We start from the raw sequence: 21,581 nt of genomic DNA, 5'->3' as shown, positions 1-21,581 counted from the left end.
ACCTTTCGGGTACCCATTATTATCGTACCCAACTGCTCGGTCCAATATGGAGAATGCCCAAGAAGGCAACCCGAAGTAGTCGATTAGGACTCTTGTAAAACTATAGGCTGGTTGCATATATAAAGCCAGCCAGGACACCCATATAGAGAAGATGGCAATATAGACAAGAGAGACAACATACTTCCGCCTATGGCGGCCCCCCGTAAACATACTTGTGATCTTATACTAGATTGCTAGCAGCACATAGGGATCCTCCACCGAGGGGACCCGAAGTTGGGTATATCGTGTGCCCAATCTCGCTCCCAGAATCTCCATCGTCGCTCCTCCCCGAAACACATGTCTACAATCCGTAGGCATTGACGAGTTTATACCTCGTCAGTCTGTCTTAGCCGAAATCCAAAACTCGTCCAGTGGGACGGCCAAAAAGTTGCCGGCGTACAAAACGCGTCCCGCGGCGATTGTGTCGTCGATGCCTCCGAAGGTGGAACCCTCCAAGTTCCGGCCTCCAGACGACACTTGTCCCACGGTGGGCGCCAACTTTCATTGCCTACTCGACAATACCCCGAAGGAGGGATCCTCACGGAGGGGGGAAGAAGTTGGGCCAAAGAGTGGAGAGCCATCGGGATGGTGGTACGCGGATTACCCAGCTTTGGAACACGCTGCACGGAGGCAGGGCCTACTGCTGCTTGTCTGAAATTATATTGGCGCTTTCGCGTTATTACAATGATTTGTGGTTGTGCCTCTAGGGTTTCCGGGATCCGTCTTATAAAGGCGTCAGGATCTAGGGTTTCTACGGAGAGTCCTACCCGAAATACAAGATGCCTAACTACGGAATATACATTGTCGTGCACATCAAGGATCCACCTACTTCCTAACTTTTCGTCATGGATCCGGACACTTCATGGGCCTTCATGGATCCGACTACTAGCGTAGGTCGGTTGGGATCCGACTCCTGTTCCTGGGCTGGACTTACTCCATCTTCTGTCAACAGCAACTGGGCTGTCCGGTGGGCCATAAGTCACCACCACCATCTGTGGGCCACCCGGACTTGCCGGATCTAGACCACGTCATTGACTTACCCATGAAGTATACCCACAACACATATCGTGATGGAGGGTAAACGTATGCGCAAAGGAGTTGGGAGTCAAAATAGACTGTTTCTCATAAAAATTGGCAAAATTGTCATGGCAGCATGGTTGAGAAGTGGCACATGGCATGTGCCGCCACAAGTTGAGGCACCAATGCATGCCGCCACGGGCTCTAGCGGCAGGTTTGCTAGGACTCGCGGTCCTGCCACCTCCCTCCATGGCGGCAAGGTGACGCGACAAACTCAAAAGCAGCCTCAGCTCACTCAACGCGCCTATTGCCATGTGTTTCTTGATGTTCCCTTATCCAATTGTAAAACTCAGTTGGTGATTATATAAGTAGTTGTATGTCCACCGGAGGTGCTTTCGTTCTTTCTTTACGAATAAATAGGCACTCGCTATGCATTGCCAAACCAGTAAAACCATTGGAGGAAGCAAGCTAGTGTATGCCGCCTAGTCAACTTGCCGCCATGGAGGGACAGTCGCGACACACCTTGCCGCCTCAAATTGTGGTGGCACATGCCACGTGTTACTTGCCGACCGTGTCGTCACAGTAGTTTTGCCAGTTTTGATGAGGTCATCATTTTTGGCATTTCAATGAAGGTAGTGATCCTTTGAAATAAAAAGTCCTTGGATTGAGCAGGACAGTACATTTCATTTCTTAGAGGTGTGGCTACTGCCTAAATTGCACAAGCTAGGTTGTTGACCCGGTTAGGAGAGAATAATTCTGCTCCGGCTGATAATCATCGATCGTACTGTGTCTTCAAGAAAGACCAAGCATTTCATTCCCGGTGCCTCCTAATCTCACCCCAGCCTTATTTTCGTGGTGTTTGAAGCTTCATCGGTAGTTTCCTATTCACGAAGCGCAGAGAAATAAATCTCACCCCAGCCTCATTTTAGCGGTGTTTGAAGCTTCATCAGTGGTTTCCTATTCACGGAGAGCAGAGAAATACGCTCCGTGGGTGCTCGTATTTATATATGATTGTAAGTCAATAGTCACACGTGATGCAGTCGCTGGAAATATTTGTACAAGGTAAGCTTCATCATCAGATATTTCTGCACGAAAGATCTTCAGAAATTATGGCTCATAGGGGACTACAGCAAGGGCATGTGCTACCTCTTGTTTTGTATTACTTTTTTTTTAAGTGTTTGTACTTGGTTGACACTCATTGTGTCGATAAATAACTGGCCATAAAATGTAAAGAGTTGTGGCCCATATATCAAGTATTTCTTCCCCTCACTAACCAAGTCCTAACTCCTAATGTAGAGATCAGAAATCAAACTCACATTCAGATAGTAAAAGAAGAGATGAATTAGCTGCCTGGTTACTTGTTTGGGGAGGTTTCGAGAAGCAAAAATCACTTGACAAAATAAGACCATGTTATTAATTCGACGACTCTAGATGCTCCAAATCATCATATCAAAAACAAAACAGAGAATCGTGAAGCTCCAAATCATCATATCGAGAACAAAACAGAGAATCATGAAGTGTTGGACACGATAATTGCAAGATAAACATTTGTTGCCCCATTGAACAACTAAGCAGGTTATCTTGCAAAGTTTCCTCTAAAATTTTAAAATAATAATCTGGTCAGATTGTTACAAACTTTTGAAGTGAATACAATTAGCTCAGCTCAGCACAATGAGATTCGACATATCCATCCTATGCGCATGACTTGGGCAAGTGCGACAGTGAGACATGCTCCGCAACTTTTCCGTATATGGGCAAATCAGATCCTTGGTGCTGCATAAGATACAAGTACGAGCCTTTAGTTTATAGGTTTACTACAGCCAGAACATGTAATAGAATAAAGAGAGCACAAAGTTGAACACAATGTACCGCCAGGTTAGAAAAAAAAACATTACCTCCACCAATTGTTGCTTCAGGAAGTCGTTCTATCGAGTACCTGTGTTGGGTGATGTACATGATGGGAACACCAGGAACCTGCCAAACCAACATGTACACGATATCAGCATAAAAGCATTGCTTATGTGAATACTGATATCAGCTTTGAATGCTGAGCTGTAAGGCTGCAAGACATACCTTTCTTATTCTCCTCTTCAAATCTCTATCACAAGTCGCAACAATGTAACATTTGTGCTGTTACATAAAACGCTTGGTTTAGAAAAATTAAAATGAATGCTTGACAAAATAACATATGCAAAGAATGATTATGGACTAGCTTTCTGAAGATGAATTTTGTAATAAAAGGCAATAGAATATGATGAAATTTTTTAGGATAGCCAATGCAGGTCATAGTATATTCATGGGCACACAAAAATATTGAAGCTTCTACAAACACTCCCTCCGTTCACGAATGTAAGACCTTTTAGCTTTTGTAGATTCACTTATTTTAGTCCATATGTCGTCCACTTTTAGTGTGTAGATTCACTCAATTTGATCCGTCCCTAGTATATAGTATTAAAATATCTAAAAGGTCTTACATTAGTGAACAGAGGGAGTAGTACATATCACCTACTATGCATTAATATGTTCTGCTCAGGTGCCTATTCATTCACTTGGAAGAAATCTGGATGACACAAATGGAGACATATAACGAATGCAAATCAACATCCACTATCAGGTGAATTTAAATAAGTGTCACTTTTTCTGTTGAATTCTCAATCAAGTCTTATGATCTTCCATTTCAAGGAGCAACCAAAACCGAACATTCAAATTGTCGCTATAGACTAGCACAAAACTGGAGGGCCATTAATTTCAGATGAAAGTTTGGAACACCAAACAGATATTATGTCCTTAAAATACCAGTGACATATAGTTATGCAGATTATACAGGAAATCGACAGGTTTCAGCAAGTTCACTAACATGAACTATACTCCACCACCTAAAGGTAGAAAACATGACTTGTACTCTGACTTCAATAGCACAAAAAACAATTCAAGAAGGCAGAATTCTACCTGAGTAATCCTGTCCACGATACAGTCATCAGCATAAGTTCCCTTGTGTGTGCATGCTAATCTCTGGAATCTAGGGTCCTTGGCAATTCTGTAACAGAGGCAATCACACGAATTTTAAGTATTAATGGATAACAATTGCACGACATCCAACCCTAATCAAACATATGTGCCAGAAACAAACTCATGGAGAGAGGCATACCTCAAAGCCACACGATATTTTTGTCCCAACTTTTCAAGTTCAGCCATAACACAGTCAGTTATACAAGGGGTACCTTCAGAATAAGAAGTCTGAATTTATCAGGAAGAAAATATATACAGTTCGAAATACGTCAAAGGAATAGCACAAGTCCAACAAAGCCAACAGAAAGCAAGAGAACATCGCAATAAGCTTACATTTTGCATAAAGACAGTCCATCATTCCTTTTTCCAAATCCAACTGCATAGTAGAAAAGAAGCATTCAGTCACACAGATAATGTCCTATCCATGAAGATGTCTCTGACTTAATTGGAATAAAAACTAGCAACCTACATCTAATGGCTATATAAACCGTTTATCCTGGCAGTTTGAAATAGCTGTCCATAATGTTAGGTTCTCTAGTAAGAATTGGTAGCTCCAGGTTTTGGAAAAAGAAGCCTTGCTGAATGGAAACTTAAAAATCTCTATGGACGAACAAAGCAGTTGTAACTGTAAGACGATGGCTGGTGAACAGAACACTAAATACTTTGTACAGTTGAGATTCCACGGGTTGCCAGCAAGTGAAACAAAACAACCCAGAAAAAAGATATGGAAGGACGGACCTTGTTCTGGATAGAGAAATTGATGAAGTTGGTGTCCACAATAACCCGGTACGGCGGCCCGAGCGCCATGTTGTAGCTGAAGAACAACGCCGAGGAAACCTGCGGCCTGCGAGCACCAACCCAACCAACATGATACATCAAAACAAGTACCCCATGAAAACAAAGTAGCCCAAAATCCAGCCGCGAGAAGGCACCCACACATTCCGGCCGAGCTTCTCCGTCTCGGTGTCCTTCTTCCTAGGGTCCAGCACCTCGTCCTTGTACCTAACCGATGCAAAATTCAGCATACAAAACCATGAAATCGTAGAGGAGCGGGATTGGGGCAAGGGAGATGGCCGCTTACTTCTTGATGGTCTTCTTGCTGATGATCTTCTTGACGGCGGCGAACTTGGCGCCGTTTCGCTTCGCCTTCCCCATCCTCAAATCGAAGCCTAGGACCGGCCGCAGCAGCTCAGCGCTCTCCACTGCAGTCGGCGGCGGCGGTGGCGGTGGCGGTGGCGGCGGCGTGTAATAGCTGTCGAGGTCGGCGAGAGGAAGACAAAGGCGGCGGGCTGCGGCCGCGTACTTCTCTCGGCATCTACTGGGCCGGGCCGGGCCAAAATATTTGGGCCGCGCGTGTCGCTTTCCTTACTTGCCCATGTTCTAACCCATTCGGTGGTTCTTCCCCTGATCTCGACCCAAGCACTAGCCGACGGCGGTCACGGGCAGACAGCCTGCGCTGGCGCGCGGCGGCGCGATTCCGGCGTTCCCTGTTCCCATCGAGCGAGGCAGCGAGACGCGCTCGCTGCGCTAGCTCGGACTCGCCGCTCTGACGCCCTCGGCATCCGCTCCCGCTGACTCCGGCTGGGTGAGGTGAGGAATCGATGAATCATCGACCATGTCGATTGTGCTGCTACCCTACTAGTGCTACTTGTCTATTTGATTAGTTACAATCACAATGCTTGCAAACTGCATGAGTCCTCTTCTGATCCATGTTGAGTTAAACTTTGAATTGTTAAATTTCAGAACTTGTCAGGGATTTCATTTTACCAAGTTCTTGTTGGATACCTCTTCTCTTTGCCAAAAAAAATAAATAAATAAACTAGTTCTATTAGTCTCACGGTGAGATATTTCCTGGTGTGTCCGATCCTTTCATCTGAAAAAAAGTGTAGCACTCTTTTGCTCTCAAAGCTAATACCATTGCTGGGCTTCTCTAGAAAAATATGCTTTCGGTAGCCGCTGGTAGCCATTGTAAGGTCTACCTGAAGGAATTTTTGTATTTTATTTTGACATACATTTTTCTTTTGGTTTGCCCAGGCTCGGCCTGTTGGAGAATGGCGGCAGCAACGCTGCGATGGGTAGTCCAAATGCACCGGGACGTGCCGCGGGCAGCACGCTTCTATGCGGAGGGGCTCGATTTCAGCGTCAACGTCTGCACGCTCCGTTTTGCAGAGCTGCAATCTGGGCCGCTCAAGCTCGCACTCATGCACACCAATGACAGGTTTTGGAAACGCACTGCTCTCTCCTCTTCAGTTGCTATAGTTCCTAGGATTTGAGGATTGTAGTGGATGTGACTAAAGAGGTGTTTGATGGAGGAGGCCTTGGTAAGGCATGGCCTCCATGTGTTTGTTGAAATGTTGAATGACATCCCTGGGGCATTTCATTTAGTCAGTTGATTAAAGTTGTATATCATGTATGCTGGTTGGTGTCCAAGAAGAAGAAATCTAGTCAACAACTATCTGGTTCATGGGTGAAAAGTTGAGCTCTGCCAACAAGATTATCCAGAAATTTTAGTTATTGCGCTCTTCCAATTTATTTATTTTACCACAGGTTGCAAATGAGCTCCGCAAATTCTTGCTTTTTCATTAGAACTGTAGAAGATTATTTTTGTTGATCTGATTAGACTTGTGCTGGGTACTATGCTGAGTTCAATACATATCAATTTTCAAACATGCATCGTACTCTATCAGACTAACAGCATAACTGCTCTCATGCAGTACAGGAGTGTTGGATCTGCTAGGTTACTGGTTTGCCCATATTCTTCATTATACTACCACCAAGCTGAGCAATAGCCCGATTTTAGATACTATATAAACAATTATGTACTGTATGGTTAAGTCCCATATAGTACGTGTTCCTTGTTCCATCATGTAAAGTCTCTTTTTAAAGGAGGCATACATCGTGTTCTATGTTCATCAGTATGATGATTTGAGATGTTTAAAGTATTACACATTGTAGTAATGTTAAATTTATTCAGAAAAGTTCTTTTAACAAGATGGCACTAAAAATGTGATATAGTTATGCTAGTTTCCTGAATTGAAGCTAGGTTACTTTGCATTTTGTGCTATTCTTTTGTAATGTATGAAAATACTTCATTTGATGCATGTATTTTTAGAGATTGTTCTGTTTTCTTGTGGATTTCTTATATGATCATTGTTTCAATATGAGATATAGCACATCATGTCTATATGGAGATGGCACTATGTTGAGAAAGTAGTATGCTATGTGCAAAATATGAAGTTGTTCTATAAGTTTTGTAGTGCCTTTGTATTGGAATATTCTGGCATCTTGTTGCAATTAACCAGCATAATATTGTAACTTCTTTTATCTGAATGTTGATACATATCTTTACAGTACCCTTGCAACACAGAGAGCCTATTCTTCAATGCTGTCCTTCACCGTACCGGACATAAGCAGTACGGTAACAAAGTTAATGGCTCTGGGAGCTGAGTTGGATGGTCCCATCAAATATGAGATCCATGGAAAAGTAGGCTTCTATATCCCACAACGTTCATATATGATAATGCCCGTTTGTGGTTTCCTTGCAACATTTCTCATGACATTATATTTATTTTGTATGCAGGTTGCAGCCTTACGATGCATAGACGGACATGTGCTAGGTCTTTACGAGCCAGCCTGAAGAACCTACTGTATAGGCAATGAGAAGTCATTTTAGCCGCTTGCAGATTAGAGACACTATATGAGCTTAATAATCGTGCAAAGGAGATGTTTTGGCATGGCAACTAACTCGGTGTACAATATCTGGATGTTAGGTGTGTTCGGGGAATTAGGATGTCAGTGTGCTGCTAACTGTTTAGCTCATATTGCCGGCGGTGAAGCACATTTCTTTGTCACAACCAGCTGCCCAGCAGCTAGGATGAAACTATCTTTAGGGCTCCTTTGATTCAAAGGATTTGCATAGGAATTGTGTAGGATTTGGTTCCTATGGGAAAATTTCCTATACATGTTGTTTGATTCATAGGAACATATCCTATAGGAAAAATTCCTATAGGAATCTTGTAGTGTAATTCCTATAGGAAAAAACCATTAGCTCATACCTCATGAAAAAATTCCTTTGCTACAATCAAACAAACTTCATCTTCCTATAGGATTCAAGTAGACATGTCATTCCAATCCTATGCATTTCCTATTCCTATGCTTTTCCTATCCTTTAAATCAAAGGAGCCCTTAGTGATTCTGCTTGATCGATGATCATAGCCTTGACTATAATTAGTGTAGCAAGTAAACTTTTCCTCATATTTCAGTTTTTCAATGTATCGGATGGATATTCTGTGTCGGATAAAAGTCGTTTATCTGTCTACCACAAGGAGTACAATGTCATCACTACATATCTCGCATGACTTGTCGAGTGAAGTGGTTAATGTCTTCTCGCAGCAATCAGTTAAAATTTTTGGCACCAAATAGGCGTCCGACCCGTCAGAGACCTAAGACCACCTAGACAGGTCCACGGAGAAGAGTGCCAACCCGGGTCGGTCCACGCAGAAGACGATCATGTTCCGGTAATCAGGGGCCAACCTGCCCCCACTATTATCAACAGAGACATGAGCACATCAACCCATAAGCAAGACATTCTGTGATCACCCTATACCATATATTTCTCGACAGATTTGGAACCGATCCAATACTAATCGGTTACGAATTTGAATACGAATATACAAGACCACAGATTTAGAACGAAATCGGAGCAGACTCAGCATGGAAACAAATTAATCTGACATGTAGGTTGACAAACCATACACGACGAAAAATAATTGATAGAAAGAGTTTAACAAATCATTCATAAAGTAAATAATGTTACATGATAGAATGAATAAATATATCATAAGCATATGAACAAAGGAGGTTTATATGGATGTAATAACACAAACGCAAAGGTTAGGATGCCACCGACGCATACTTCAATAGTTCAATATTCCAACAAGTTTGGACTCCATATCCATAGAGTGACCAGTAAGTTAGCTATTGCTTAATGAACGAACTCGGTAACTCACTAATTGCAATATATGCTCTATTAGCTTCAGCATTTCAGATGAAAATCAGATTATCCGGATAAAACCATCGAATGATCCTAAATAAGTTTCGAATACATGTATACAAGTGCTATTTGCATACCATATCCAGTCAAATTGGAAATCAAATATCCTTATTAGATTCTTTTGAACCGGATAAGAAAACTCTAAAATGGATACGAAAACTGCCTGGCCTGAGATCCTATACTGGATTCGATCTATTGACGGACCTCCCATTGTAGAAGGGGACTTCGAGAAATGGTGGACACTGGTAGTGCGTTCCAACCCACGTCATATGCTCAAAGGAACCTCGTTGTTGGTCATGTACACAGGGTGGTGGATCTGGAAGCATAGGAATGTGATTGTCTTCGACAACGAGCTGCCTTCGGTAACCTCCCTAGTTGACATGGTCAAGGCCCGGGCGAGATCATGGACGGATGCGGGAGCACGAGGGCTACGTCAAGTTCTCCCTTAGGCTAGGTTTTCCGAGTTGAGTTGTATGGCTTGTGAGTGTCAATCCACTCTTTGAACTTGTAAATACAACTTCTTTTCCTATCAATGTAGGGTAACGCAAAGCTTTTTACATTTTCGTGATAAAATAGATACGAAAACAAATTCCGTAGGAAAATTATCTTACCCCTCCACGCCACTACTTGTACCATTAGCAATACGAATTCAAAATGATGATTTTAGTATGATGCGAGAGTCAACCCGGCCTGCCGCGCGCCGCCCCGTAAAGCTGCCGCACTCCAGGAACTCCGGTGACGCATGTCCCCGTTGTAAGTTAGGTGCTCTGCCATCAACTGCTCCATTTGAGGCGTTGCAGGGCCTGTTGTGAAACGCAGGAATTTCGATAAGTGTTGCAGATGTTCAGCAAAGCATCGCACGAAGAAATACTCTCTCGTTCCAAGAACCAAGAGGCTGCATTTGTTTCGCTCAAGCCAGTGACGCCCCCTAAATAAAGCAAACCATTTCCCTCCTCTGGTGATACCAGCCTCTCGTCCTCCGTTCCGGCCACCGCCAGCTTCCACCGTTCCGACGGGAAGCCGGTCCCGGTCGATCCCTCCGTACGTCGAGATGGCGGCGTCCTCCAGCCGCCGCCACAGACGAAAGCGTTAGCCGTCCATGCACAGAAGCTACAATGGCGATCACGTCATCGCCCTTGCTGTCGCTGCTCCTTCTCGCGTTGCTGTGCCATTCCTCTCCCTCCGCGGCGCAGGATCACGGCGCCGTCATCAACATCTCGGCCGTCGAGGCGGCCGTCCGCGACCGCGCGTTCGAGCTGCTCCGCCGCACCAACCAGCTCGTCGCCGTCGCGCCCCTCCCGGACCACGTCTCAGCTTCCGCCGGCGCCGAGGTCGAGGCCTCGGCGCTGCGCGTGCGGAGCAACTCCCTCTGGGCCGACGGCGTCAACGAGACCGGCGCCACCGCGGGGTTCACCGTCCCGCCGCGCGTCGTGCCGGCCCCGTTCGCCCGCCGCGTCGACGTCGTCTTCCTGCGCTTCCTCCTCCCCGACGGCGCCGCGCTCTTCGTCGCGCCGCCAGGGTACGCGCTGGCGGCCCCCGTGGTCGCGCTGCTCGCGTACGACGTGTCTTCCGGGCCCAACGGCAGCGAGGTCGCGCTCCGGGCGCTCGGCGCGCCGGTGCGCGTGGAGTTCGGCAACCTCTCGCTCTCGTCGTCGGTCAACGCCACGGAGGCGCCGAGGTGCGTGACATTCGCGGCGGCCAGCGGGAAGCCCGTGGCCACGCACGCCATGGCGTCGCCCACCGAGTGCGCGGTGACCGGCACGGGGCACTACGGCGTTGCTGTGCGGCTGGAGGTGCCCTCGCATCCGACGCCGACGCCCGCGGCCGTGAGGCAGCGGTGGTGGGCGTGGACGGTGGTCGCAGGCGCTGGCGGGGTTGTGGCGGTGAGCTTCTTGGCGGTCACCGTGGCCGGCGCGGTGCGGTGGAGCAGGAGGCGCAGGAGGGAGGAGATGGAGCTGCGGGCACTGGCGGGCGAGGAGCTGGGGCGGATGGCAGTGCGAGGGAGCAAGATGCCGTCGGCGAAGATGGTGCGGACACGGCCTGAGATGGAGGAAGGCAGCCCGGTGCCCTGGCGGCGCTAGCTAGCTCCTCCGCGAGTTGCACCGGCGCAACCCTTGTTCAGCTAGGTGTAATTCTCAGTATGGGACTTCTATTGTTGTACAGTATTACTACATACATGGTACTCTATGATTTTTGGTGTGTCCAAGTGTAAAGTCAGCTCAAATCAGATTAAAATGTACATTACCTGCAGTAGGTTGTTCTGGGAGTAGACTGCAACAGATTATGATGAATCTATTTTTGTGTTCCATCCAGGATAGTACACTGACAATAAGTGGAATTACTACGGTAAGCTAGTACAGCAAAGTATAATGTATACAAACTAGTTCCAACAATATATCATCAGAATCAGATCATTCCTTCTCCTAAGCAGCTCCAACAATATATCAATGGTGACAGCAGGGTTACAGATTTGAAGTCCCTCCCATTTAGGCATCGATACCCGACTGCTGGAGCAAAAGAAACGCTCATGATTTATGTCAGCCTCAGCGCTTCTAAATAGCGGCAAAAACTGCCAACGGAGATAAGCTAAATCGTATCTTGCTCCAAAAACACATAGCAAAAGATATTTCCAGCCAATAACTGGAAGATATCTCTGTATTTTCTTCAGATTTCAAATAGATGAATCCCATTGAGGTACAGCAACAGATCACCTGTTATCTTCTCAAGGCTAAACATACCCTTTTCTGAAACTTATTCTAGCATATCTCCTGAGAAACTGCAGCAGTATACACACACCATCGATGATCTCTCCTAAATGTTTCCATTCGATGTGTATGACCTGTACTCGTTGACCAGCTTGCGGAAGAGAGACCCTTCAGTTTCCATGAGCCTTTTGGGTTTGTCATACTCCGCTACTCTCCCTGGAAAAGTAAATGGCTCATTAGTATGGAACTATGGACTATGGAGCTCTATGCTACAACCCTAATAAGTACGCCATAAGAGAACCATACCATCGCTCATTGCAAGCACCATATCGCAGTCCATGACTGTCGGTATACGGTGGGCGACTGTAATAACGGTGCAGTGTTTGAACTCGGTACGGATCGTTTTCTGAAGGATGGCATCTGTTGCATTGTCTATAGAGGCTGTTGCTTCGTCAAGAACTAAGATACGACACCTTCTCAAAAGTGTGCGGCCTAAACAAAAGAGCTGCCTTTGACCCATGCTCCAGTTTGACCCGTCTTCTGCAACTGTATTGCAAGATCTTGATTAGTACTATGAACAAGACAATTCCAGACATCCTGCTAGAAAGTTACCTAGGAGGGCTAACATTTTGAAAAATTTAGCCGCACATGCATTTTAAGACCCCTATTTTTTGAATTCTGAAACAACTGGATCGAAGTTTTATGTTTGCCCAAGTTGTTAGGGGCACAACATAAACTCCATAAATCAAATTATAAATACACTGAGGTTCCTACCAAGTGAATCCAATCCCTGCTCCTTCTCCTGGACAGATTCAAGAAGTTGGCATTTGCCAAGAACCTGCAGAATAACAGAATACGAAACAACCAATTAGAGATTTCTTTTAAGATGTATGCATGCCTTAAACAGAGAACGGTAACTTGATATTTGACATGCCCCTAAATCTGGTTATTCATCCAAATTTAATAAGATGCTGAATTTTCTATTGTTCATATATTACACTTCTTACCTCCCATATTTGTTGATCCGAGAAGTTCCCAAGAGGATCTAGATTATATCTTACTGTACCCTGAAAAAGTGTTGGCTCTTGTGGAATGATACCCAAACGCGAACGCAGGTCATGCAAGCCTAGTGTGGTGATATCCACAGAGTCGATACTTATATTCCCTCCAGCAGGTTCAACAAGACGAAATAGTGCACCAATTAGAGTTGTCTTGCCACTTCCTGTTCGACCAACTATACCAATCTTATCTCTACCTTCAAACTTGCAAGTGATACCATGTAGTACCAGGGGAGCATCTTTCCTATACCTAATCTGTCAAACAGAAATCAATCACATACATTTGTAAGAACTTCGTAAGGGTTTCACCTAGTCAGGCATGCATGTATATTTGGTTACCTTCAAATCTTTAAGCTCCACACTGCCAACTTGGGGCCAATCTGGTACTGGTCGGTTTTCTTCAATAACTTCCGCTGCTTCACTCTGTATGTCCATGTACTGGTCCACTCGTTCGACAGATATTATTTTATTTGCAAGGTCGCATTGCTTTTGAATAGAGCTAACAAAAGAATTATTTAGGGAAAGGCCATAGGACAATGCCATACCAACAAAACCTGCGGAAGAATGATATAAAGTAATTAGGTATCTTATGATCATGTTAATTTCTCTATAACCTGGTTGATGTTTTCTTAATGACTCTGGCACATAGACATTATATAATGTGTTACTGAAGGGAAGATTGCATATATGAAGACCAGACTACCACTATGGTTTCGAGCTATTCACTAGTATCAAGTACAAATATGCAACTCCATCCGATAAAGAATGTAGGCTATCATAACAAAACATTAACCCTCATAACACTTAATACCAGGAGCCTACAGAAATATAGAGAAAAATTCTTTGCTGTGCGTATAACAATTCACTGACAAATGCATGCAGGAATGAATCGTCTTAAAACTTTTAAGTTACTAGGAGAATAATATTATCCAGCACGCGGATTATTTTTGTGATGGTTGTACCTAGAATAAGCTACTTACCAGGGCCAAAGGTTCCTGTAGGAAGGAGAGCCATGACAAAAGCAGAAAAAGAAAGAACTGCAGCACTCATTATTTCCAAACGTTGAATCAACCATTCAGTTGCTGCGAAATTATAGAAGTATGGGCCAGCATTCTTGTCAACTAGCTCCAAATTTTTAGCAAAAAAACGGTCTTCTTCTCCAAAGGCACGTATTGTTATAGCCCCTGAAACTGATTCACCTAAGTGATTGGCTAGAGCAGACTTGGTAGTGCCGTTGATTCGCATCAATTCCTTAGCTGAGGCTAAATAATACCTCTGCATGAATAAACATAGCTGATCTCAGCCAATGGAAATTATGAAACTAAAAGAGTAGACTAATTGACCTCTTGGATGAAGATAGCAGTAGAATATCTTGGTGAATGAAATACTACCCAAATAAAGGGGCTTTAGCCATTCATAATAACAAAGAAAAAAAGCAGTAGCCATACAGGAAAGAGCAACGATCACCTGCAACCGAATTGCCAAGAGAATCATCGGCACCGATACAAATAGAACTTGCCATATAACAACAGCAATTACACCCATATTGCTATATGCATTTAAGCTGGAACTAAAGGCAAACATGAACGCAAATGGAATATCAAGGTCAATGATACTCAAATCTGAAGAGACCTGTAAAAAAAATCCATCATTAAAAATCTACGAAGCTAAGATAAACACAACTGTAATTTATCATAATTTTCATTTGTTTCAGAAGTTTTACCCTGCTAAGAACCCTTCCTAAAGGGGTAGAATCAAAAAAGGACATAGGTGCACGGAACAATGAATTAAGTAATTGGGAAAATAAGGATCTTGAAGTCTGGATCCCAAGAACAACGGCGAATAAAGACCTTGATAGCACAAAGAACATTGTGCAAACTCCAATGCCAATGTACACAGAAATTAACTTCAGTGTACTAACACTAGGATTTTGGACATTAGCAGCCATCCATGAATTCTGTGATATTTGCCCAGCTATGAAAATTATGTGAGATATAACACAAAGAGACGCATACAAGAAGCCTTTGTTCTGGTGCAGGTAAAGCATATAAGGCTTAAGACCTGTATCACCCGATTCTCTTTCCTCTCTCTTTATCAGTTGATCTACTGGTGATGGCTTCACAGACTCTAAATATATGTTTCCATGAATACCATCAGTCTCTTTTGTTGGTATTTCTTTTTGTCGGCGATAAACCACATTGGTAATATCTGAAACAGCAACAGTATCTTGATGGGCATTTACAAGGTATTTAAATTCTTGACAATCTGCCAACAAATCTTGATATGGTGCTGACTGAATAACCTCTCCATCTGACATTAACTGCCAAAAAATATCACTAGTTTAAGATCAAATCGACAAATAAATACAGCTCCCTATAAAAAAATATAAATCATAGTACGAGATAAATCATGAGAGAGACAGAGACCGACCAGAATGGAATCAAATATGGGTAGAAAATCCACTTGATGGGTCACTAAAAGAACAGTCTTCTCTGATAGAGCACTCATCACATATTCCTGTCACACAGTTAAGAGCATCATAAAACAGTCACAATCAAGTAGCAATGCAATTGGCACCTGCTGATATGATACTTACATTGAAGAGACTTGTTGCTGTATGGGCATCAACAGCACTGAAAGGGTCATCGAGAAGATAGATGTCTGCATTCTGGTACAATGCACGAGCAAGCTGAACACGCTGCTTCTGACCACCACTAAGATTTACTCCTCTCTCCCCAATTTGGGTAAGGTCGCCGAATGGAAGCACTTCAAGGTCCTTGACCAACGAGCACCTCACAAGTGTTTCTTGGTATAATTTTATGTCCATTAAAGATCCAAAGAGGATATTATCTTGTACAGTTCCTGTTTGGATCCATGCAGTCTGAGAAACATACGCTATTTTCCCACAGACTTGAATCTGGAATATGTACATAAAGATGAATGATGATATTCAGATATTAAGTTCTTAACAAAAAGGATCTAGTTTAACATATATTGTGTTGGCAACTATTATGAGCCAGAATACTCAGAACAACATGGGAAAACCAAACATAATTCAGTGGTCAACAGTCTGTATGTCGGTAAAGAAATTAGCAACTAGCCAAGCTCAACCATACTGAGAAATAGTGTGTTGCCCCGTGCACGATGAATATGGCATTTGTACTTGCAACATAATGGAAGAACATAACATCATACAAAATCTGCAATCTGATAAAAAGGGACCTAATGAATGCGCCAACAACAAAACATTGCAGAACTAACAAATTATTTAGTTCATGAGAAAACCCAAAAGGGGTAACAAAAGTACATATTTCGAGATAAGATCACAAAATGACAGCCATTGGATTTTCTAGTTCATAAAAATAGATAAGAGGAATAGACAATCATACCACGCCTTCAATTTTGGGGACCTCTCCAAGGACAGCAGCCAAAAGAGTGGACTTTCCTGATCCTACCTCTCCACAAATTGCAATCTTTTCTCCAGCTCTGACTTCCAAATTTATATTCTTTAGAGTTTGTTTTGATGAAGTCTCATCCCATGAGAACCCGCATGAGTTCATCGTTATTGGGTTATCAGTGCCCACATGGTATTTCTTCCTAACTTCCCCATTCAGCTCAGGTGCATCAAGGAACTTTGATATCCTAGTGAAAGCAACCTTAGCTTGTATGAATACCGCAATAACAATTGGTATTGACCTAACTGGGTCTTGCACAAGACGCAGAGTTGCCACAGTGGTAAACACGTTGCTAGCATCAAGAGGGATTTTCAAAAGATAGCATGTTAGAAAGGTTGCCGCTGAAACTAAAACAGGTGATGACCAGAACAGGAAACTGTTGTATGCCCTCCTAAGCAGGAATGCTGATAACCACTTATACTCAACCTCCCTCAACCCCTCGATAACCTTCTTGAAATGAGCTTCCCATGCATAAAGTTTCAAGATCTTCATATGAACTAAGGACTCAGACATGGCCTTCAATCTTACATCTTGTGCTTCCATAAGCTTACTCTGAAATTTGTGTTGCAGCTTGGCCAATGGAGCATTAGCAAGTACAGTGATAATTATGACAGCCAACGATGAAGCCGACGCAGCACCAACTGCATTGTACAGGATTGCCAGAGCAATGCAAAGTTGAACAGTTGTTGTCCATGTTTGGTGGAACCAGTATGGGAATTCCCCAATCCGGTAAGCATCGACAGTCACATAGTTCATAATTTCTCCAGAAGAGTGCCTCATTTTTGCAGAGTTAGACAGCTTCTGTTGCTTCTTATAAATAGCTGCTGACAGGAGTGATCTCACCTGTAGACCTAATCTGCGAGTGCGGAAGTACCACTGCCTCTGCGACAAAGATTCACAACATTTGCCGACAAACATTGTTGCAGCCAGCACGAAGCCTTCATATTTAAAGGTCCCTTTCCCAAGCGATATATTGATGAATGCCTTCAGAAGTATTGGGCCTGTAGATAAGGTGAGAACCTTGAGTAAAGCAAAGAAACCTGACACGAAGATCGCACGCTTGTGACAAGAAACAATAGTCCACAAGATTGATGGTGTGTCGTGTGACTGGGACTGTTTATTGTTCAGTTCCTCCAAGAACATCAAGTACTGGTTATGTGCACGGTCTGTGGTTTGTAGAAGTGGCACATCTTTTTCCTCAAGAGGTTTCTCATAACCCATCTTCATCAAATGATTCAGCCACCAAAATGACATGTTGCTGAAAAAACCAGCTTTAGCTAAAGGAGTCACCTTATCATCAGAATCAGCCATCTCACTATCTGCCCCCGTGTTCAGGGGCTTGTATAAAGCATTTCCGGTTCCTTGGTAACCCTCTTCATCATGGCTACACTGAATGCAATGAAGTAGAAGGAGAAATGCAGCTGGTAGGGACAGAAGATCTAAACAAGCCTTAATGGTGATTGCCTTCTCTGCAACAATCTCAACAATTGAGGAACAACATATGAATGCTCCGTCGATGGTCAGCGCGACAGACCAGAATCTAATAAATGAAGCTCCAAGAAACAGAGGCCTGATGCTGAAAGCGAAGCCGGAAAAGAGCAAACTGAATCCTTGAGATAATGTCAGAAGCCACCAGTGTGGTAGGTAAACATAAGCATCCCGACTGAACATATTCAACAGCATCCACAGTCCTAAGCCAAGATAAACCAAACCCAAGCAGAAATTGAACACTACCGCAGCCAACTGCAGTGGTGAACTGAGTGTGACAAGCTGTCGCATAGAAGCTCTACTCTTCGGTATTTTGACAATCAGTTGGAGTGTGAGCATGACTATGAGCAGCACATTGATGCCAATCACCATCAGATGATTTATGCAAGTGGAAGAGTCAAATACTTCCTTCAGCACACATGAAAGTACAGCTTGGTTGGAGCATACTGGGCTCCCACACAAGTTTGTCATCCAATTACCTGAAGAAATGTCCAAGTATTGGAGTGAGATTTCCAGCATGCTTTTTTCCCGAACAAAGTTGATGGTAGGAGGTAGCAATAATGATGTAGCAAGCTATGCTTCAAAAAGTTGATGTAGCAATGTAATTTGAGAAAGATGAAGATAGGACCGCTAACTTGTGAGGGAACCCATCTGCACAATCACCATTGCACTGACGGGTGGATCAGCTCCTGTTTCGGCCCTGCAGGAACCCAAGGATATGAATCTAGCTAAGACAAAGAACAGATATAAAAACGAAAACATTTGTTTTACTGAAGAAACGGACAAAGAGCAAAGAATAAAAACACTTGTACTGGAGACTCCGAGACTGTTTATTTATTTATTATTATGCAACCACTGATCTTTTCTTATAAAAATGTAGCCACAGATATTCCCACGCTCACACAAGACAAAGAACCCGGAAAGCTGCACTTGCTTTTAGAACTCCAAAGCTGCACAGTTCTTCATGGTCAATTGGCCACCTTGCCACGCCATTCACCATGAATGTCAAGGAAATGAATCAGCGACAGCGGAGAAGAAGAAATCAAAACTGCGTTGCCGAGAAAGGATTGCCAAAAGAAGCCAGAAATCCTACCTAAACTAAACCCCATTCCCGAATTGACCTTGACCCTAGTTAAAAAAAAAATCCCCTTTTTTCTTCCCGTACCAGTTCCTCTAGCGGCTACGGCGGCCTCCCCGCCGTCGGCACCGGCCGCGAGCTTTCCAGTGTATTAACTGGCGGGCGGACGAACGGTGGAACGCCACTGAGTAGCTGCCCCTGGGCTCGTGGTCGCGGGCCTTTTTCATCAGTGGATGCCGGAGCTAGATGACAGGATGCGACTGGGACGGAGGGCACGCGGGCGCGCGCGTTCGTCACTGCTCGCGTCGTCGCGGCCGGCCGGCATACCTGCACCCGGCCTGTGGCTGTCGGGCGTGCCGTGCCCCGCATCGCTTCTCCTCCGCCGGCCTACCCTCGCGACTGGGACCGGGATGACATTGCACAGTGACCATACCACGAGCATCTCCACTCGCCCTCACCAAAGAATAGCCGATTGGGGGCGTCGGCACGGAAACGAACGTGCCACAGCCCCAAATTTATTTTTCCGCTGACGCGACCCAATTCTTCGTTCCGGCTCAAAACCTGTTAAAGTGATGGTAGGGTTTATTCCGAACGGTTTTCAAAGTTTAGGGTTGAAAGTTGAACCAAATAAAAATTCAGGGATGTAAACTGAACCTTAGGACAAGTTCAGGGGGTAATATGGACTTCTCTCATTTACAAGGGCTAGCGGGGACACCGACGGGGTGAGAAAACGCCGCATCACCCGCCGGAATAAAAATGTCTCCCCCGCGGCTCGCTGCGCTGCGTGGTGGTTGCCCCATGCTGGCGGAAGGCTGGGCACGACATGTGATGTGTAGAGAGCAGACGCCGGGTGTTATTGTCCGATGGAGGCACCCCTCTGTGGTCGTCATGACCTCGTTCCAGGGAGGAAGACGATCATGATGAGGCATGAGGTGATCATGCGATATGGAGAGAGAGAGGAAGTACATGTACCGTGTATGTTGTATGTTGATGAGTTGGCACAATATATAGGGAGAAAACCGGTTCAAAACTTGTCAAAAAGGGTAGAAGGTTCAATTCCGAACGGTTTATAGAATTCAGGGTTGAAGATTGAACCAAAGTAAAGTTAAGGGTTGTAATCTGAACTTTGAGACGAGTTTAGGGGGTAAATTGAACTTCTCTCTAAATGTATCAACGATTTAGTGTTTCGTGATGTCACCCTAGAGAATTACTTCGAACTACTGTACTATCCTGACCGTCATGGGTTTCAAGCGTCGCCTCCCACTCTCCTGTGCTTACGGATCTACCTGAGAGAAAAATATATATGCAAACATAAAGGGCCAATTGCACCAATAATCCCATCTTGTAGTGCACATGTGTTGATAGCCTAGGCCTCAACCGTCAGCCCGAGAAAACTATGCACACATGGTGATTAGATTAAAAATATGATAGACATTGTAGAAAGAAATAATCTAAGATGAATGATTGATAGTCTAAAATTTTCGTGAATCATAATCTCTAGATCGGTTCTACCGTAGATAGTATTTGGGTGGAAGCAATGCCGTATTTCACACATGCGTCTTAACTCTATCCCCGCCTTAATGGTATTCTTCGGTGGTATCGAGCAATTCTTTGGATTAGTTCCTCGAGGATTATATGGTCCAGCAAGCCAAAAGTCAAGTTATTGTCTTGTATGCAATGCGAGCAATGCAGCATCGAACAACAACACCTTGAAATGGCTCTAGCCTCATCACAGTGAAAATCTGTACACGTCGAGGTTTGACTGGTGGCTATCACTCTATCTTGGGGGATGTGTCGGTGTGTGGGATAATATGGTGTGCTTGGAGGTAGGTTGTTGCCTTGTGGAGGGAGGATCCAATGCATTCCTTCTACAAGACCAGATGGAATTGACGGATGTAGATCTAAGAAGCATGTGAACGATCCTCAGTCAACACACCAGAACGACTTCATCCCTTTCTCTTGGCGGTTCTCTTATCGAAAAGGAAATTTTATGATGATTGTGCTTGGTAATAATGTATCCCTGGCAAGCGCCTAGGAGGCTCTTCGTATCGAAAATTTTCAGTGATGATGGCGATTGCAGCAATCTCTAGGCGCTTCGATGTAAATTTTCTTTTTGCGAGGTCTTTTCTCGAAATGCTCCTCGATAATTTCCTCTCCCTCTTTAGGTATTTCACATGTATGACTTGTAATATTATTTCTCTTTAATATTTAATGAACATGTGGTGATTACTCAAAAATAATTAACTTTCTTATCAATTTCTATGTCGTTGTTCAGAATACTGTTAGCATCGAAAAACAGAAGAAGAAAAGTACAAGCACACAAGTTTTTAAATAAGCATTAATACTCTCTCCTTGCTACAATGTAGTGTATATAAGTTCTTCTAAATGTCAAGAGACATAAATTTTGACTAAGTTTATTAAAAAAAAATATTACAACACCAAATGTATACCATATAAAAATATGCATCATAATGAATCTAATGGTATATTGATTTAGTATTCTAGATGTTGATGTTCATTTTTATGCATATGTGGGTCAAACTTTACATTGTTTGACCTAAAAAATATTGTGTGCACTGCATTTGAAAAAGATTATATTATATGCCGAATTTAAGCTCGTCAACCGACGCAGAATTTCATGCCAGATAATAAATATTATTTCAAAAACACAAATGACAT

At 43.8% G+C, this 21,581-nt stretch overlaps 4 protein-coding genes across 5 annotated transcripts; 2 read left to right on the top strand and 2 right to left on the bottom strand.

Annotated features, from left to right (window-relative positions):
* Positions 1-2,492: 2,492 nt before the first annotated feature.
* LOC124669592 (rRNA-processing protein FCF1 homolog) lies at positions 2,493-5,273 on the bottom strand. Its single transcript, XM_047206180.1, has 9 exons — positions 5,147-5,273; positions 5,002-5,067; positions 4,804-4,909; positions 4,399-4,441; positions 4,205-4,277; positions 4,006-4,093; positions 3,130-3,186; positions 2,952-3,030; positions 2,493-2,829 (listed from the first exon to the last, which is right to left on the bottom strand). The coding sequence occupies exons 1-9, from the start codon at positions 5,218-5,220 to the stop codon at positions 2,816-2,818; spliced, it is 600 nt and encodes a 199-aa protein (XP_047062136.1). The 5' UTR covers positions 5,221-5,273; the 3' UTR covers positions 2,493-2,815.
* A 615-nt stretch (positions 5,274-5,888) lies between these two features.
* On the top strand, positions 5,889-7,949 carry LOC124669579. The gene is made up of 4 exons (XM_047206171.1): positions 5,889-5,904; positions 6,100-6,283; positions 7,417-7,549; positions 7,646-7,949. Exons 2-4 carry the CDS (start codon positions 6,117-6,119, stop codon positions 7,700-7,702), a joined length of 357 nt encoding a protein of 118 aa, XP_047062127.1. The 5' UTR covers positions 5,889-5,904; positions 6,100-6,116; the 3' UTR covers positions 7,703-7,949.
* A 2,284-nt stretch (positions 7,950-10,233) lies between these two features.
* LOC124669569 lies at positions 10,234-11,199 on the top strand. The gene has a single exon (XM_047206168.1). The coding sequence runs from the start codon at positions 10,234-10,236 to the stop codon at positions 11,197-11,199; it is 966 nt and encodes a 321-aa protein (XP_047062124.1).
* A 234-nt stretch (positions 11,200-11,433) lies between these two features.
* LOC124685080 (ABC transporter C family member 10-like) lies at positions 11,434-19,114 on the bottom strand. Of its 2 annotated transcripts, XM_047219384.1 has the most exons (13): positions 18,990-19,114; positions 18,460-18,524; positions 16,271-18,303; positions 15,478-15,798; positions 15,312-15,398; positions 14,605-15,201; positions 14,349-14,513; positions 13,862-14,156; positions 13,221-13,435; positions 12,831-13,136; positions 12,598-12,661; positions 12,130-12,369; positions 11,434-12,039 (listed from the first exon to the last, which is right to left on the bottom strand). In XM_047219384.1, exons 2-13 carry the CDS (start codon positions 18,488-18,490, stop codon positions 11,930-11,932), a joined length of 4,464 nt encoding a protein of 1,487 aa, XP_047075340.1. In that variant the 5' UTR covers positions 18,491-18,524; positions 18,990-19,114; the 3' UTR covers positions 11,434-11,929. The 2 variants fall into 2 exon arrangements, with proteins under 2 accessions (XP_047075340.1, XP_047075339.1); XM_047219383.1 differs by lacking the exon at positions 18,990-19,114 and having other exon boundaries at positions 18,460-18,699.
* Between the last annotated feature and the right edge of the window lie 2,467 nt (positions 19,115-21,581).

Source organism: Lolium rigidum, chromosome 1 (assembly GCF_022539505.1).
Source record: "Lolium rigidum isolate FL_2022 chromosome 1, APGP_CSIRO_Lrig_0.1, whole genome shotgun sequence".
NCBI lineage: Eukaryota > Viridiplantae > Streptophyta > Magnoliopsida > Poales > Poaceae > Lolium > Lolium rigidum.
This window is presented reverse-complemented; position numbering and strand designations above follow the sequence as displayed.

Coding starts and splice junctions, on each gene's coding strand:
- LOC124669592 (XM_047206180.1), bottom strand. CDS start 5,220: ATGGGGAAGGCGAAGCGAAACGGCGCCAAGTTCGCCGCCGTCAAGAAG. Junction 5,068..5,146: donor AGCAAGAAGACCATCAAGAA/GTAAGCGGCCAT, acceptor TGCATCGGTTAG/GTACAAGGACGAGGTGCTGG. Junction 3,187..4,005: donor TCGTGGACAGGATTACTCAG/GTAGAATTCTGC, acceptor TTTATGTAACAG/CACAAATGTTACATTGTTGC.
- LOC124669579 (XM_047206171.1), top strand. CDS start 6,117: ATGGCGGCAGCAACGCTGCGATGGGTAGTCCAAATGCACCGGGACGTG. Junction 6,284..7,416: donor CTCATGCACACCAATGACAG/GTTTTGGAAACG, acceptor ATATCTTTACAG/TACCCTTGCAACACAGAGAG. Junction 7,550..7,645: donor AATATGAGATCCATGGAAAA/GTAGGCTTCTAT, acceptor TTTTGTATGCAG/GTTGCAGCCTTACGATGCAT.
- LOC124669569 (XM_047206168.1), top strand. CDS start 10,234: ATGGCGATCACGTCATCGCCCTTGCTGTCGCTGCTCCTTCTCGCGTTG.
- LOC124685080 (XM_047219383.1), bottom strand. CDS start 18,586: ATGTTTTCGTTTTTATATCTGTTCTTTGTCTTAGCTAGATTCATATCC. Junction 14,157..14,348: donor TCTTGGCAATTCGGTTGCAG/GTGATCGTTGCT, acceptor TTATTCATGCAG/AGGTATTATTTAGCCTCAGC. Junction 13,137..13,220: donor TGGAGCTTAAAGATTTGAAG/GTAACCAAATAT, acceptor TCTGTTTGACAG/ATTAGGTATAGGAAAGATGC.